Below are 17,683 nucleotides of genomic sequence, written 5' to 3' on the forward strand. Positions count from 1 at the left end.
TTTCCCCTGAAAGATCCTGTGTGCTTCTTAAAAACATAAGATTTTTGGTGGAGAATTGCATAAAGCGCTTAGGGCCAAACCAAAGCTTGAGGGCTGCAGCTTGAGGGTGGCAGGGCTCAGGTTACAGGCCACCCACTTCTCTGGGACTGAAGCCTTTTGGCTTTGCTCCCCACCCCTCCCCCCCCGCCAGAAGTGGGGCTCAGGCCTTTTGGCTTTGGCCCCTGCATCTGGGGCAATGGGCCTTGGGAGGTTTCAGTCTTCTGTCCCGCCCTCATGTGGTCATGTAGTAAATTTTGGTGTTAAAAGGAGGTTGCATGCAATTAAATTTGGGAACACCGGGCTTAAACTAAAAGTAGCAATTGTAGTTGCAGCTGCCAATATAATCAAAAAATGTAGACAAGCACTTAAAAGGTAACACAGGATATAAAAGCAAAACAGATTGACAGACAGATTTAGATAGACATTATGGTTCTTCCAGTCACATCCATCTTCTGGCCTAATATTTTCCTATAAAACTAGAAATAAATGACTTTAAAGGAAATCAAACTTTATGATTGATTTCCATAAACTTTGACAGTCTTCTCATTCCTAGCAATAGCTATCAGGTGGCATATTTCACAAATTGTGAGGCTATTAATACTTTATTTTGTTTATAATAAGCGGTTTACTTTCAGTATAATTTAGCTGTTAGTTTTTCTTCAGATTTTCATAAAAATTAGAGATTGAGAGTTATAAAGTGCCTTCCTGTGCCTGTTCAGGATACAAGCTTCATATTTTAAAATTACCATATTTTGTGTGAAATAGCTTGATTTTTTAAAAATAATCAAACTTTTTTTTCTTGGTTCAGAAAGTTATCTTGTTATAATAATGTCTCTAAATAACATTGGTAAAATCAACACAACATCCATATAAATACTACAGGAAATAGGCTGAAATAGATTCTTTCAAAAACAACACTGGTAACACTAGCTTTAATTCACAGAATTTGTATGCAGTTATATGAAAAGAGTTATATGATCTTGATTTGAATTCTTAACTGAATAATTTCAAATTTTGTTTCACATTTTAATATGTACTTTAACACCTTGGAATTTTACTAACAGCTTCACCTACATTGCTCACAGGTATAGAAATCTGTATTTATGTTAATTTCTTTAATGTATCAAGGCTGACATCAGGGTAGTCAAAGAATATGTTTAATAAAAAATAATTAAACTTCCATTTCCTCTATAGAACATCATAGAAAGTAATTCAATAAATTACAAATGACTTTTTAAGACGCTTGTTCAACTACAGAAAGCAAATTCAGACTACACAGAACACAACTGGCAAATATTGCAATGTCCAAAAGAAAAACTGGACTAAGACTTGTATCATGAAGCCTAAAACAAGGGATAGAAATACAAGGCAGTAACAGCTAAAGTTCTTTTAGTAACTACCAACACACACTTTATCACCACCTTGGATATCCTCTGTAACTTCAATATTCGTATACATCTACTGAAGTTTCCTTACAACCCTTAACTTTATATAACCATATTTGCATATTGTTTAGCTGATAGTGGGACCCATTTTTCCTCTTCCAATAGATAATGATTCAAAATAAATTCAATACATTATATTGAAGTCTATATCAGCCTTAATTATTAGAAACTGTAATTGCCTTATTACACAGAAAGAGAATCACTAAAACGGTAAGCAAACTCACTTGACCATAATTAGGAAAATACTTTATTTCATAAATTTGATATAAATTATGTTTTAGCCACAAGATTTAGTATTTCTTTTGTGGGGAAAGGGTGTTGTTGAAATACTCCATCAGAAAACTAAGTTAATAACTGTGTTTGGAAAACTTTGGCTATTTCATAGATGCATCCTAGTTAAACAAAAGTGCTATATTACAAAGGGCAAAATATTAAATATGTAACATCCTTTCATGATGAAGAATTGCTACACCCTTCTCTTGGCAGGTTATAATTTTCACTATTGCTAAGACACTGCATGAAAGGCCAAAAATCAGAATACTATTGTGGGAAAATACAGTAACCAGCACAATCCAAATGGGACTTGTATAATTGTGTAATTACATGTAATACTGCTTCTAATCATGGGGTTAATTATTTTGCACATAGAATGTATTGGAAAAGTTCTTGGTAAAAAAAACAAAGTCTTGTTTACTATACAAGCGAGCAACAGAACTATATCAAAATATACAGTTTCTTTTTTTTTAATTTATCCCTTTGAAAAAGCTTTTTTCAATGAATTCTACTAGTACCTTTATCTAGTCTCTCTGAGCACTTGCCTATTCTTGGACCACAAATGAGATAACTAAGGTCAATTGACATCTCAGTTCAAACATAAAAGTGTGAATCTGGGCCTCTACCATGTCAGAGTAATAGCAGCTTCAGCACAAAGAGGAATCATATCACACATCAAATATTAATTTGATTTTATACAGTAAAGGGTTCTAAGGATTTGGATTTGAACAGATGTCTTATACCCTATTATTGTTATTTCCAGGAATAATTTATCTGTCTCTACTAGTCAAAGTGCTTTTTTTCCTTAAATTGGGCAACTCAGCATTATAATCTTAAAACCTCAAGAATGATTTTGGGTTACATTTCGTAGTTAGTCATATTTAAACCTTTAGAGAAGTTTAAACTCAAAATGAGTTTAAACTATCAATATTCTTTTTTTACTTTTATTATCTGGTAATCCTAGGAGGGGTTTTATACATAAAACACAAATAAAAATCTACACAAACAAAGCAAACAAACATTTTTTACATGAAGTATGCGGTGTTGAAAGGTCTTTTCAGTGGCACTTCATGACAGTTTGCCTTTTCTCAGTTTTGGGGTTGCTACTCCTCAATCAGGACATTGTATTTCTATGGAGGGAGCCCAAAACTTTGCAAGGTTTAAACTAAATAGGTCTATGTGGTGCCAAAGTAGAATGAGATAGGACTATTTTTGTCAACTTCCCTTTACTGCTATCGAAGAGAACACTTCTAATGAGAAAAAAAAACCAGTCCCATCTCTGGTCAGATTAAAATGATATCATAGAGGGTGTATTTAAAAACAAAACCAAACCTGAAAACAAGTATAGAAACCAATGTAAACTTCCTAAACTAACTCAGCTGAGGTAACAGATAGCCAGTTTAACTGGCTGATTGGGAAACTTTTTTCCTCCTTTTACACACACTTGTACCTGAATTGGAAACATCAGCAGTGCATTGCAACACTAGAGCATTTTCATGTAATTAAAGCAATGGATGGTGATGTAGATTCTACAGCTTTCATGACATTCATTAGCTGCCCAAATTATTGCTGAGTTTTGATCTGTAAATTATAAGTGTCAAGGAGGCTGTAAAACTATATTCAAATTAAATCAATAATATGCCTAAAATATTCTGTGTTCACTGCAAATATATTAAATATACAGCTCTTACTGAGCATTGTTTTCATAAAATAACCTCCCAACAAAATTATGCCATTTGTTGTAATTTTACACTATTGTGTATTGATAGTACATACAAGTTCAGAAACTTATGAACTTCAAGAAATATTACATGCAAAACATCTCTGAAAGCAGTTTGCACTTCTAAACAAATACTGAAAGTTCAGTCAATAAGTCATTTGATGCGTTCAACACTGGGTTATTTACAATGAAATAATTAAAGAATAAATTCAAAATCAGTTCATAATTTAAGTACATAGTCTGGGGTCAGTCTTCCTCACTAGAATCTGAATCCTCAGATGAAGATGATGTACTGTCAGAACCAGATGAAACATCTGCTTTCTCTGAACCCTCATCTGTGCTGTTTTCATTATGAGAACTTGGCTCTGTTCCCCCTTTGTCTTCCTGATCTCTAACCCTAGAATTTTCCTCCTTCTCCTCTGTAGGCTTGGTTGAGCCTGTGTCATTGTTTTCAGTTTTCTGTACATCAAAAATATTGGACTGGGACACAGCTGGGATATGAAGATTAAGGCCTGGAGTGAGAAGCATCCCTGGATAAAGTATATTGGACAAAAGTAAGGGGTTAAGAGCTAAGGGGTTGGCAGCAGCAGAGGATGTAGAGGGAGAACTTGATACAGAGTCTTCACCACCATTATCTGCATGTTGGTTTTCTGTCCTTTCTTTCTTTACATCTGGGTCTTTTGAGTCGTTTCCCTTTGTCTCCTCTGAAACAGATTCTGTAGACTTTGTTAGGAGTCCTCCCATACCCAACAAGTTTGGTAATCCAGCCATTCCTGACAGCAGCATAGGGAACATGGCAGCCACATTCTTAGCTTCTCCTCCAGTAGTTAGTCCAGCAGGCATTCCCATTAATCCTGCTGTTACCTGCAGTGATTGCAAGCTTTGCAGGTTTTGTTGTAAGGCCTGAAGAGTAGGTAGATCCACTCCTGGAAGTAATCCATTGGCTAGCAAAGGGTTGACAGAAACATTTGCTGCTGTTGCAGCTGCTGCTGCAGCGGTTGCCTTGGCAATTTCACTTTTAGGCCGCCTACCCCTCCTGCTTACTTCTTCTCGTACAACAGGCCCAGTGAGAATACGATCAAACATACCTTCTGGAAGAAATCCCTGGAACAGATACATTCTATATTAATATATGAAAATCAATGCCACTATAGGACAATAAAGTTAAATATATAATGGTTACAAATTACTCAAAAATAGTTCCCAAAACTATTCTGTTTAATTAAATTTAGCATAGCAGTCTGATTAATCAGACAACTCCTTGAGAGTCTGTCTCTGGGAAGTGATAGCACAGAACAAACGTACCTCATTCAAGCCTACGCCCTGAATAGTTCTCTGTGCCCACATGGAACCCTACTATCACAGAGAATCATCCTCACAGAGTTTATTTCAGGGTTGGGCCCACACAATCTGAATTTAAAATTTAAAATCTAGTGTGGATTTAGGATCTTCTGGATTTTAGTGTCATTTCTAGATTCATAGGCTCATAGACTTTAAGGTCAGAAGGGACCATTATGATCATCTAGTCTGACCCCCTGCACAATGCAGGCCACAGAATCTCACCCACCCACTCCTGGAATAATCCTCTCACCTATATCTCAAATATTGAAGCCTTCAAATAGTTTAAAGACCCGAAGATGCAGAGAATCCTCCAGCAAGTGATCGGTGCCCCATGCTACAGAGGAAGGCGAAAAACCTCCAGGGCCTCTGCCAATGTACCCTGGAGGAAAATTCCTTCCTACCCCCAAATATGGAGATCAGCTGAACCCTGAGCATGTGAGCAAGACTCACCAGCCAGACACCCAGGAAAAGTTCTCTATAGTAACTCCTATCATCCCACCATTGGCCTATTTACCACTGACAATGAAAAGTCGATTAGTTACCAAGATCATGTTATCTCATCAGATTCTAACAATTGGATTTTTTTCAACTGCCTAGCTACTGTGGTTACAAAGATGTGGACACATTGGAGAAAGTCCAGTGGAGGGCAACAAAAATGATTAGGGGACTGGAACACACGACTTATGAGGAAAGTCTGAGGGATTTGGGCTTATTTAGTCTATAGAAAAGAGAAGTGAGGTGGGATTTGATAGCAGCCTTCAACTACCTGAAGGGAAGTTCCAAAGAGGATGGAGAGAGGCTGTTCTCAGTAATGACAGAACAAGGAGCAATTGTCTCAAGTTGCAGTGGGAGAGGTCTAGGTTGGATATTAGCAAAAACTTTTTCACTAAGAGGGTGGTGAAGCACTGGAATGGGTTACTTAGGGAGGTGGTGGACTCTCTATCCCTAGAGGATTTTAAGTCCTGGCTTGAAAAAGCCCTGTCTTGGATGATTTAGTTGGGATTGGTCCTGCTTTTAGCAGGGGGTTGGACATGATGACCTTCCGAGGTCTCTTTCAGCCCTATGATTCTATATCACAGCTATCTAATTTAACAGAAAAGTAGTTGTGCATTTTCACAAGGAGTGAAAGTGCAAATTTACAATTCTGTTGGCACATGAACTCGAACAGAATGTAGTTCACTTTTTGTTATATTGGCCCTGCTATACCATCAAGAGAAAAAAGTACTAAAAACTATTTTGTCACTAACACAAGCGCTCAGAACTTTCAACAAACACAGGGATTAGATGAGTTAAGTAAAAAGATAACATGTTTACATACTGTAGTATGTATGATTATCCACAGAAACCTAACATGTTATTAAACCAACCAACCAGTCATGAAATCCTCTGCCTGATGCTGACTATACATCAAATATGAACAAATCCTATCAGTTCCTGCAGGAGTGTATCCAGACTTCACAGGATGACCACCAAAAATTATCTTCTGTGAGGAGTGGAAGGGTCAGTCAGGTTCCTCAGAGCAAGATTTTGTTATTCAACATTTTGAGGCCTGGACCTCTAGTCACTTCTATTTGCATGGAGATAAAGGAGGGTGGACTTACAGATGAGTGTTCATTGGTGGGTGATGGCAAATTTGTGTTAAAAAGGTACCCATCACAATAAACAAAGGGCAGATGAATCAGTTATATAGTTTTAACAATGAAAAAACATGCATGATATGTTCTGAACATGCAGACCAAAAAAACAAACAAACAAACAAAAAAAACAACCCACAACCCCCCCAAAATAAAATAAAAAAATCCCAACCCCCCCAGCATCAATTTAGTGAAATTTCCCCTTTCAGTTGAAGTACAAACCTCAAACAAAATGGTCAGTGTTATTTTGATCTACTGCACTTAGAGAAGACTGTCACTTTTTGCACACAACAGGATTTGTTTTCTGGGGTTGTTTTTTCATTGCAAAAAATAAAAACATGGTTGTAGATTCCTTCTCTATCATGTGTCCCTTGAGATTTAGATATTCCTTACTAATTCTACAGAAAAGGGAAAAGGCCACACATTTTTAAGTACCTATATGTGCACAAAGTCTACATTTCACAAATCATGTTGGCATATGCACAATTGTCTGATTTGCAAAATGTGAATACAAGCTGTGTGACCACAAATAGCTGCAAATACAATTTTGCAAACTATATTTGAAAATTTGGTCTACAATGAAGAAGGGGCAACAATAAATATGTATTCTTACATTCATGAGCCCCAAACTGTGAAAAACTATACATTGGATGCATCTTGCTATTGGCATCAAGCCGCTCCAATAGCACTGTGGAGCATGCTCCTTCGGTCACACATTTCTAATAGCACGTACAAGGGGAGGCCAGAGCAAAGCAAACCGCGCTTCTGGTTTTCAGAGGGCACAAGACACTAATGTAAAATTTTTTGAAGTGCCAACTGATTCAGGAACCTGTGTCCTATTTTTGAAGATGGGACATAAGCAATTTTGCTGAAAATTTAGTTTATAATCTCTACTTTTAAAATCTGGTCATTGTAGAGCTGTATAGATTAAAACACTTTTTTTTTTTTTTAAACAAAGACAAATGTATGACACCCAAAAGAACTGAACTTTTGCAATATATAAATGTCACTTATCATTGGAATCTGCCTAATGGTACAGTTCTGAACAAGAAAATAAAAGGCAGAAGATCATAGCTATTAATTGTTGACTCTTAATTTGTATACCTAGTACCATTACACCAATCTTCAAAAATTCTACTTACTCATTTTCCCAGGAGAGATCGTTTTATTTTGGTGGCCAATTTTAATTACTTTTATCATTGTTCGTAAGGAAAGGTAAGTAGATATCATGGGTCAGCTGAAAGATTTTCCTGAGACCATGCACAGGTACATTAAACAACAGTTGCCTGACATTAGTACCTGAAACTAATGCTAGTATTGGTCTGTCTATTTTTTTTTAAAAAAAGAGCAGACTTCACAGCACAGATCATGATATGGTTCATCCTGTAAATACTCACAGATTGTTTCACAACATCTCCCCATTCAGGAGCTACTCCATACTCAGGATTTTCTTTCAAGAATCTGCATAAGTCCTTCAGAGGTGGAGCAAAAGCACCTCCCACCTAAAAAATAAAATATAAGGTTTAAGAAGCATTTCTAATTTACTCTGGATTTTCCTGAGCTGATACTCTGGTTTCAAATATGTCCTTATACAGCATTAGAAAGAAACTACACATCATGTCTGTCATTTGTTTCTGCCAGAATGGAACAAAATAGGCACTCTTTAATTTGTTCCAGATTTCAGCAGCCACCAAACTCACATATAGCAACTTCAATATCTGACAGTCTTAAAATGTTAGTATAAATTCCAGGAGTGTGCTGAAATAGGATAGTGTCACCCTAATAATGAATACGTGAAAACAGGCATCAAAGTTTCAAAAACAAAGTTCATACTCCAGTTTTATTCATTTTTTTTACCTTGGTGGTGGGTGAGCAGCTCTACCCTATCTCCCTTGAATCTGCTTCTTCAAGAACAATCACTCTTATCTAATAAGAGTTGCTCTTTCTGGCTGGGTTAACCATTTATTTTCTTGTAGTGTCCTCCTGCCTCCCAAAAAAATCAAACTTTAATTTTCAGTTAAGGTTGCTAATCAATATATCCCATCAAAGCAACCCACAAAAAGCATGGGAATAAGCAGGTAAAAAGCATAAAAAAATCGCTATCATCAGCTTCTCTTTTTTATACCTTATGACAGGGATGGGTAAGAAACAGTCTGATCTAGGACAGCCCTAAATGAATAAAGTAAAGAGGCGGAGCTCCTGTTCTCTGTGTTTTCTCCCTCTCTAGCCTCTTTTTTAATTCATACTCTCCAAATCTCTGTTAAATGCCAACTCTCTGAACAGCTCTTAATCCTTGGCTTTGGTGAATTAGATATTGCCAATGGGACCAGTGCACAGAGACAACTGGGATGCCCCAACTCACTCCATCCAAACAATGCTCAGGCTGAAGAGCTGTCTCGGGGGTGGGAGAGATTCCCCTGCTCCTCAGCAGGAGTGCTTGGTGGGTGAGGGGAAAAGAATAATTGTAGATTTTTTCAACACATACCCAGGAGCTGTAAACTGTGTCTACCCTGCCAGAAAACTGGAGAAGAAATGCCTTTTAATGAGCTGTTAACAGAGGAATGTGTATTTGCAGATGGCTGAGGTGCCAGGAAATCTAATCATTAGTATTTCTAAAAAAAACCCCAAGGAGTCCTGTAGCACCTTGGAAACTAACAAGACTCAGTCTCTCTCTCTCTCTCTCTCTCTCTCTCTAAAAAGTTTTCCTGCAGGATGACAGAGCGATGTCATCACGTCACTCTGTGTCCTGCCGCCCACCTCTGACCTCAGCTGCGCGGCCTCCTTCTTCATCCCTCCTCTCTTCCCCCTCCCCAGTGTTCCGGGTGCTCGGCTTATGCTCCAAGCTGGAGGAGATGCGCGCTCAGTGGCCACCACTGGCCATGCACTAGCCCTTATGCCCCACTCCTCAGCCTGAGTGACCTGGCTGGCTCCAGTTGCCCAAGTCCCAGCTCCAGTGCTATTGGTTCAGGGGATGGGACCGGCAGGCAAAAGGGAGTTACTCACCTCGTGCAGTAATGAGTGTTCTTCGAAATGTATGTCCCCGTGGATGCTCCACTCTAGTGAAGGGTCGTCCCCTGAGCCGCAGACTGGAGCCTTGCAAAGCAGTTTCTTCCGTTGAGCCGCACATGCTCAAGAGGCGTCTCGAGCCCTTCCCACCTTCTGCAGCGTGCAGCTCAATCTCCTCCCTTTCAGTTCCTCATCTCCGCCAGAGTAATTTAGACTCCGAGCAGAGGGGAAGAAGGGAGGGTTGTGGAGCACCCACAGGGACACACATCTCAAAGAACATTCGTTACTGCATGAGATGAGTAACTCCCTTTTCTTCTTTGAGTAGTGTCCCTGTGGGTGCTCCACTCCAGGTGACTACAAAGCAATATTCAACATATGGCTGGAGGGAGCTGGAGTCAGTGTTTAGCGGTAGTAGAGAGCACCGCTGTAGCAACTGCTGAGTCATCTTTAAATTATGGTAGGATAGCGTAATGTCTTGCAAAGTTCTGGTCTGAAAACCATGTTGCTGCTCAGTAAATGTCTCTTAAGGGGACATTGTTCAAAAAGGCTGTAGAAGCAGCCGTGGCTCAAGTGGAATGCGCTTGTGGTGGGCACTGTAGTGGTTTATTGCCCAGGGTGTGACACTTGACTATGCGTGTCGAGATCCATTTTGAAATTCGTTGGATGATATGGCTGTTCCTTTGGAACGCTCGGCAATGGAAATAAAAAGTCTTTCGGATTTACTAAATGGTTTTGTTCCTTCCAGAAAGAAGGCCAGAGCCCTCCAAATGTCCAGAGTATGCAGGTTAGCGTCCTTCTGTGAAGTGTGCTGTTTTGGGAAAAAGGTAGGTAGTACGATCGGTTTGTTGACATGGAATTCTGTACAGACCTTTGTCAGGAATGTCGGGTGAGGTCTAAGTATGACCCTGTCCTTCGTGAAAACTGTGTAGGGGGGTTCTGCCATTAATGTCCCGAGTTCACTCACCCTCCTGACCCATGTGACAGCTAACAGGAAACAGACTTTCATAAAAAGAAAGGGGAGTGGTACTGTAGCCAGTGGTTCAAAAGGAGGTCTGGTGAGGTGGTCCAGAACCAAGTTTAGGTTCCATAAGGGGGGTGGGGCCTTATAGGGCGGGTATACGTTGTGGAGTCCCTTAAGGAATCTTTTAGTGATAGGATGGGCAAATATGGAGAAGCCATCCACCGAGGTATGGAATGCTGCTACTGCAGAAACATGGACTCTTAAAGAAGAGATTGACAGTCCTGATACTTTAAGGTCCAGAAAGTCCAGGATGGTATTTAGTGGGGCGACATGGGGTTCTACTTTGGCCTGCTGGCACCAGTGGGAGAATCGTGACCATTTTTGTAGGTACGTTTTTCGAGTGGATTGTCTCCTACTATGGAGGAGGATGTCCTTCACTTGTTGAGAACAGTGATTTCCTATCTCCAAGAACCAGAGAGAAGCCATGCCTGAAGATGTAGAGTATGGAGCTGTGGATGTAGTATTCTGCCATTGTCCTGAGATAGCAGGTCTACATGGTGTAGTAGTGGATAAGGAAATTGAACCGCTAGCCTGTGCAGGTATGGGTACCAAGTTTGGCGGGACCATGATGGAGCAATCAGGATGACTAGGGCTCTGTCTCTGCAGATCTTGTGTAGGATTCTTGGGATGAGCGGTATCGGGGGGAAGGCATAGTGTAGGGGGGCTGTCCATTTGATTAGAAAGGCATCCCCCAAAGAATGTTTGCCAGAATTGGGGGCACTTGGTATTCTGGGTGGAAGCAAAGAGGTCTATAGATGGCCATCCCCATTGCTGGAAGATTGAGTTTGTGACCTCTGTGTGTAACTCGCACTTGTGGTCCGAGGTGAAGTTGCGGCTGAGAGAATCCGCTTTGGTGTTGTTCACCCCGGGCAGGTAGGATGCTATCAGGGTGACATGGTTGTGGATGCATGAATTCCACAGGCGGATAGCTTCCATGCAGATGGCGCGGGAGCGGGCTCTGCCATGTCTGTTTATGTAGAACAACGTGCAAATGTTGTCCATTAGGATACGGACTGTCTGATTGGCGATGTCGGAGGCAAAGTGTGCACGGGCATTCCTTACTGCCCTTAATTCGAGGAGGTTGATGTGTAGTAGTGTCTCGGATGGGGACCGCCTTCCCTGAACCCCTTGATTGTCCATATGTGCTCCCCAGCCGAGGAGGGAAGCATCTGTGGTAATCTGTGTAGTGGGTTTGATTTGTTGGAATGGAACCCCAGCCAGAAGGTTGTTCGGTACCGTCCACCATCATAGGGATGCAAGAACATTTGGTGGAATGCTCACCCTCTTGTTCCAGGGGTGTCGTGATGGGACGTAAACGGTTGCTATCCAAAGTTGGAAGCATCGAAAATGCAGGTGAGCATGGTGAACTACATAGGTAGTGGAAGCCATGTATCCCATTAGTTGGAAACAGGTAAGTACTGTAGTGGTGGGAGTTGTAAACATCAGGCTTATAATTTCTTGTATAGTTATGAAACGTTGTCGAGGTAGATATGCTCGAGCTGTGATTGAGTTTGGGCGTGTGCCAATAAACTCTATATTTTGAACTGGGTGCAACGTTGATTTGTTTTTGTTGACTAGAAGGCCTAGATGATTGAGGAGGGATGTGGTCGTAAATATCATGGAGGCGGTTTTGTCCCGTGTCGAGCCCTTTATAAGGCAGTCATCTAGGTAGAGGAATACGATGACATTCTGTCGTCTGAGGTATGCGGCCACGACTGCTAGTACCTTCGAAAATACTCTCGGAACTGATGAGAGGCCGAAGGGGAGAACATTGTATTGGAAGTGTTCTGGGCCGAGCGTAAAGCGTAGATAGCCTGTGTGGGCAGGATGGATAGTTACATGGAAATACGCATCTTGCAGGTTGAGGGCTGTGAATCAGTCCCCTTGATCTAGCGCGGGAATGGTCGTCGTAAGCATGACCATCTTGAAACGTTGGTTCCTGAGAAACTTGTTCAGTTTGCGGAGGTCTAATATAGGCTTCCAACCCCGTTTTTTTCTCAGTCGAGAAATAGTTTGAGTAAAACACTTTCCCGTGGAACTCTTCTGGTACCCTTTCTATGGCTCCGATTGAAAGGAGTCGAATGATCTCTTGTCTTAGTAGAGTCTCGTGAAAGTGGTCTCTGAAAAGGGACGGGGAAAGGGGAAGGATAGGTGTGGTAGTGGTAAATGGGATGGTGTAACCTACTCGAATTATGTCTAGAACCCAGCGGTCTGATGTTATAGATTCTCATTGAGGAAGGAACGGCCGTAAACGGTGGGTAAAAAGGTGGCTATGTTGTGGTGTTGCTAGATCACTAGGGAGGTCTTGCAGACCCTCGACCACATCTTCAAATTTGCTGCTTGGAGGATTGAGCAGTTGGTGAGCGGCCTTGATTAGGGCGCCTCCTCTGAGGTCGTTGTCTTGGCCTAGTGTCTTCATAGGGCCTCTGTGGTTGGCTGTATTGTCCATATCTGTAGCGATTGTATGTGTTATATGGGTGTACCGTCTGTGTTTGTAAGGCGGTGTGTACATGCCCAATGTGCGAAGTGTGGTTTTTGCATTCTTACTGTTGTGTAACATTTCATCTGTAGAAGCTGCAAACAATTTTTGCTTGTCGAATGGCAAGTCTTCTACTTTGGGCTGAAGTTCCCGGGGAACTCCGGACGACTGTAGCCAGGAAGTTCTGTGCACGACTACCGCCGTAGCTGTAGTTCTGGCTGCAGTGTCAGCGACATCCCTTGCAGTTTGAAGAGCGGTGCGAGCAATCGTATGCCTTCATGGACTATTGCTTTCAAGATAGATCTTTTGGAGTCAGGGAGATGTGGTATCAGTTCTCCTAACTTCGAATAATTGTCGAAATCATGATTTGCTAAGAGGGCAGAATAATTTGATATTCTTAGTTGTAGGGTAGAAGAGGAGTATATTTTCTTGCCAAAGTAGTCAAGTTTTTTATGGTCCTTATCCATATTGCCAGTACTGTATTGTGGCAACTTTGCTCTTTGCTGTGCCGATTCAACAACTAAAGAGTTTGCTTATGGATGTGTAAACAGAAAGTTGTTGTCTTTTGGTGGAACAAAGTACTTTCTGTCAATCTTCTTATTAGTTGGTTGGATGGATGCGAGTTCTTCTACAGATCCTCAGAAGTTTCCATGATTGCCTCATCTATTGGTACGGCACTCTTACTATGCAATGTAGGATGCAGGTTCCTTAAAAAGTGGTGGTGTTTCTTTTGTACTTCTTGGAGGGAGACATGTTGACTTGTCGCTACTCTTTTGAATAATTCTTGAAACTGTTTGAGGTCATCGATCGCTACGGTATCTGATGGTATAACTGCATCGTCCTGTTGGGCATTTAGATCGTCAGAGTGTGTGATGTTTATTGATTGAATATCCGATTCATTCTCTGAAATTCGTCCCTCCCCCTCCTGCTCTGCATGTGTTGCAGGAGGCAGGGGCTGTGGATGAGGTAGGCTCATTCATGATGGTGTGGAGCAGACTGAGGATCGGCATCTATATGGGTCCCACTGATCCCAGGGCCCTCATTGCAATGGGTAAGGTGGGGGTGACCATGTAGAGGTGCCATGGGCTTTGTTGTGGTCCAGCCCTATAGTAGTAAGAGCGAGACCTCCTTGGCGAAGTGTGCTGCGAAGAATATGTCGTGTGCCGGTCATCGTCTGGTAAGGGAGCGTCTTGAAAGGACACTGGAGACATAGACCTGAGAGAGGAATGTCTTGCAAAGGACCTCCCATGTGAATAGTCAGTGGGAGGCAGGCATGAATGTTGCTGCCTTCTGTGAGTGTCAGATGCTGCCGGGGGATGTTCTGTCGCAACCTCATGAGGATGTTTCTTGCTGTCTGCTGCTGATGCCGGTAGCGGTGTGGAGATCTGGGGTGCAGTTGTAGATGGTGCTGGCTGAGATGTATGGGGTTTCTTGTGCTGCGGTGCTGGCGTTTGAGCGGTGCCGCCACTTTAAGCGGCGCCGGAGCTTTCAGTAGTGCCGGGGCTTGAAGCGGAGCCGCGGTTTGAAGCGGCACCACGGTTTGAAGCTGTGCCAGCTTTTCTTGCCGCCCTGGGTACTTGGAGCGTTCCCGGGATGGCTCAGAGGCAGTGCGCACCGGTCTTGGTGTGGTGCGAGGATCTTCCCTCTGCTTCGTTAGCAGGGGTCCTTGGATTTTCAGGCACCTCTCCCCGGCTTTTCACAGAAGAGGAAGGTGGGAGAGAGCGTGAAGGTGAGGCTCTCTGCCTTGTTGCAGTTTTGGGTGGCGGGGGGGGGGGGGAGGGTTCATGCTGCAGTTCCCCCTGTTGCTCTGTAGGCTGTAGAGCCTTTTCAAACAAAATCATCCTCAGGAGGACCTCTCTATCCTTTCTAGCTCTTGCCATGAGGGAAGCACAATGTGTGCAGCTGTGGGGTGAGTGAGTTTCCCCCAAGCAACGAATACATTTTGTATGGCCGTCAGAAGCCGGCATAGGCTTGCGGAACTTGTCACACTTTTTAAAGCCCGAGGAGGCAAACATAGTCCGGGAGATTTTTCCTTCCTGAATCTGTTGTTATTCTTGGTGTTTTATTTATTTCTGGCTGTTGTTATGGTCGTTTTCTTTTGTTTCGGTGATATATTTGTTTTCTTTAGCTGTTTTCTTCCGGTCTGAAGTGAGTTTCAGTCCCCGAAGGGAAATTTTGTTACTAGTTTTGTTCTTCTTGTAAGTATTATTATTATTATGTTTTAAAGAGAAAAAGACAAGGGAAACTAACTTGGAGCATAACAGGGGAAAACTGTGGTAACCTAATTAATGGAAGGGCTCGAGACGCATCCTGGGCATGCGTGGCTCAACACGGGGAAACTGCTTTGCAAGACTCCAGTCTGCAGCTCAGGGCGACCCGTCACCTAGAGTGGAGCACCCACGGGGACACTACTCGAAGAAGAACTATTGTTCCAACATAATGTGTGGAGTGGAAGCCAGGGAAAAGAGAAGCAGCAGTCTGGGCCCTGGTTCAGTGGCAGGTGTTCTGCGGGGTTGGACAGATGGAAGAAGGGGCTGGCTGCACATAGGTGCAGTTTTAGCAACACCGGTTACAGGCCCCAAAAGGAAACCTGGGTAGTTTGTTTCTTTGCTGGTTAGGTTGCCCATTCGTGGGAGGGAGTAAGGGAGATAGGATGTATGTGGGGATGGGTGGTGCAGTAAAAGAGGGATGGAGAGGTGAAGGGGATATAAGAATGGAGGCAGGGGATGGGCACTGTAGAAGTGTGGAGGGGGAGGAGCTAGGAAAAAATGGGGGTGTAGGAATGGAGGAAGGAAGTGGGGGTAGTTATAGGCAGTGTGAGGTTGGGAGGGGTTAGGGAGAATGGGTGGGTGTAGGAATGGAGGAGGGGTAAGGATGGAAGGAGGGGATTGGGCCGTGTGGAGTGGGGAGGGGTTAGGGAGGATGGTGGGTGTAGGAATGGAGGCAGGGGATGGGGGTGGAGGAATGGAGATGGGGGTAGGGATGGAAGAAGGGGGAAGGGCTGTGGGCCATGGAACTCCGGGATAAGGACTAGTGGCCTAGATTACCCCAACATGCTCTCTTAATGTGTGAGCAAAATCTGATTCTCAGTAGGGTGTGGGCATGTAAAGCTAGGGGCTCCCCCATGGTTCCATATCTCTCCATTGCACCCTGTCCACATGAAGCATAGCCCAGCGAATTGGTGGGAGCTCACTATTTTATTGGTGGGGGGGGCGGGAGGAGGAGAATGGCTGGTGATTGAAGGGTGCAAGCAGGCAGGATGGGTTGAGAGCATTTGGATAGAGGGTCCCCTCCAGGGGTGTGGTGGAGCGGGAGCGGAGAAGCATGCAAGTGACTTGGAGCCATGGAGAGTGCAGCTGGGCTCAGTGCAAGATTAACAGGCTCTTTTTGGACACTGAAGCGGACAGCAAGAAGGGAGCTGGCCAGCATAGCAAGCAGCGGGCACAGTCCCTTAGTGTATATATAGTATCATGAGCTTTCGTAGACAAAACTCACTTCCTCAGATGAGCAGAGTGGAGAAAAAAAGGGGGGACCCTCACAATTTATAAACAGAAAAAGAAAGAGGAGAGGGGGAAGTGCCTGTCAACAGTAGTGCCAGTGCTAATGAAGCTAACTGAATGAGCTGGAAGTATCCCATAATTACCTTTTGAGGTCAACTGGGTGTTGAATGTTAGAAAAGCATCCATTTGGCCCATCCAGATCAGGTTCAGGTCTTTGTTCCAGCCATGAGAAATAATGTCAAATTTTCATTTAAAGGCCAACTCTGCAATCACTCTCTGTAGTTGGTTTTTGAAATTGCTTTGTAGACGAATGGCTATTTTTAAATCCATTAATGAGTACCCAGGTAGGTTAAAATGTTTTCCTACAAGTTTTTGCGTATTACCATTTCTGATATCTGACTTGTGTCCATTTATCCTTTGTTATAGAGCAGGGGTGGGAAACCTAAGACCCAAGGGCTGGCTACGGCCCCCAGCTTGCCTGAATCCAGCCCCAGAGGCTCGGGGCTCGCCATCTCCCCCAATTGTTCCTCAGTGGGTTTGGAGCACACAAAATCTACTAACCTGGACCTCCTTATGCTCTGTTGTGCAATGAGAATGTGGGGAGTGTCTTTCTCCTTCTCAGTCAAGAGCCATATCAGTGAGGGTTTGTTTTTTGGGGGTTATTTTGCTCTCACTTATGTGCGGACCCATTTTTCTGTGGCTCAGTGGCTCCCAACCCCAAAAAGATTCCCATCGCTGTCAGAGACTATCCAGTTTGGCCAATATACATGGACAGAAGGACACTACTGGCACTTGATGGCAAGTATCACATTAGAGGATGTGCTGCTGTATGAACCGCTGATGTTGCAGCTTATGTGGTTAGATCCTGTGATGGTGTCGCTTATATAGAAGTGTGGACAGAGTTGGCAACAGAGTTTATTGCAGGATTAGGTTCCTGGGTGAGTAAGTCTGAGGTGTGATCTGTGGCTGCTGGAAAAAATTTGCTTCAGGTTAGGGGGCTGTCTGTAGGCGAGGAGTGGCCTATCTCCCAAGGCCTGTGAGAATGAGGGATCATTTTCCAGGATAGGTTGTAGACTGTTAATGATGCTCTGGAGGGGCTGTATGTGAAGAATAGTGGTGTTCTGTTAGTTTCCTTGTTGGGCCTCTCTTGAAGAAGTAGAATTCAGAGTACTTGTCTGGCTCTGTCAATTTGTTTCTTCACTTCGCCAGATGAGTATTTAGGTTG

The 17,683-nt window shown here is 42.9% G+C and overlaps 1 protein-coding gene across 12 annotated transcripts in view; it reads right to left on the reverse strand.

Annotated features, from left to right (window-relative positions):
* Positions 1 to 1,174: 1,174 nt before the first annotated feature.
* Positions 1,175 to 17,683, reverse strand: part of CHD9 (chromodomain helicase DNA binding protein 9) — a 218,864-nt gene continuing 202,355 nt past the window's right edge. For all 12 annotated transcript variants that reach the window (XM_075940269.2, XM_075940264.2, XM_075940261.2 and 9 more), the window contains 2 exons: positions 7,850 to 7,954; positions 1,175 to 4,581 (listed from right to left, as the gene is read on the reverse strand). In XM_075940269.2, coding sequence (XP_075796384.2) covers positions 3,724 to 4,581; positions 7,850 to 7,954 — 963 coding nt within the window. In that variant the 3' untranslated portion in view covers positions 1,175 to 3,723. The remainder of the gene's footprint in view (positions 4,582 to 7,849; positions 7,955 to 17,683) is intronic.

This window comes from Pelodiscus sinensis, chromosome 12 (assembly GCF_052426305.1).
Source record: "Pelodiscus sinensis isolate ZL-2025 chromosome 12, ASM5242630v1, whole genome shotgun sequence".
In the NCBI taxonomy this organism is placed as follows: Eukaryota; Metazoa; Chordata; order Testudines; family Trionychidae; genus Pelodiscus; species Pelodiscus sinensis.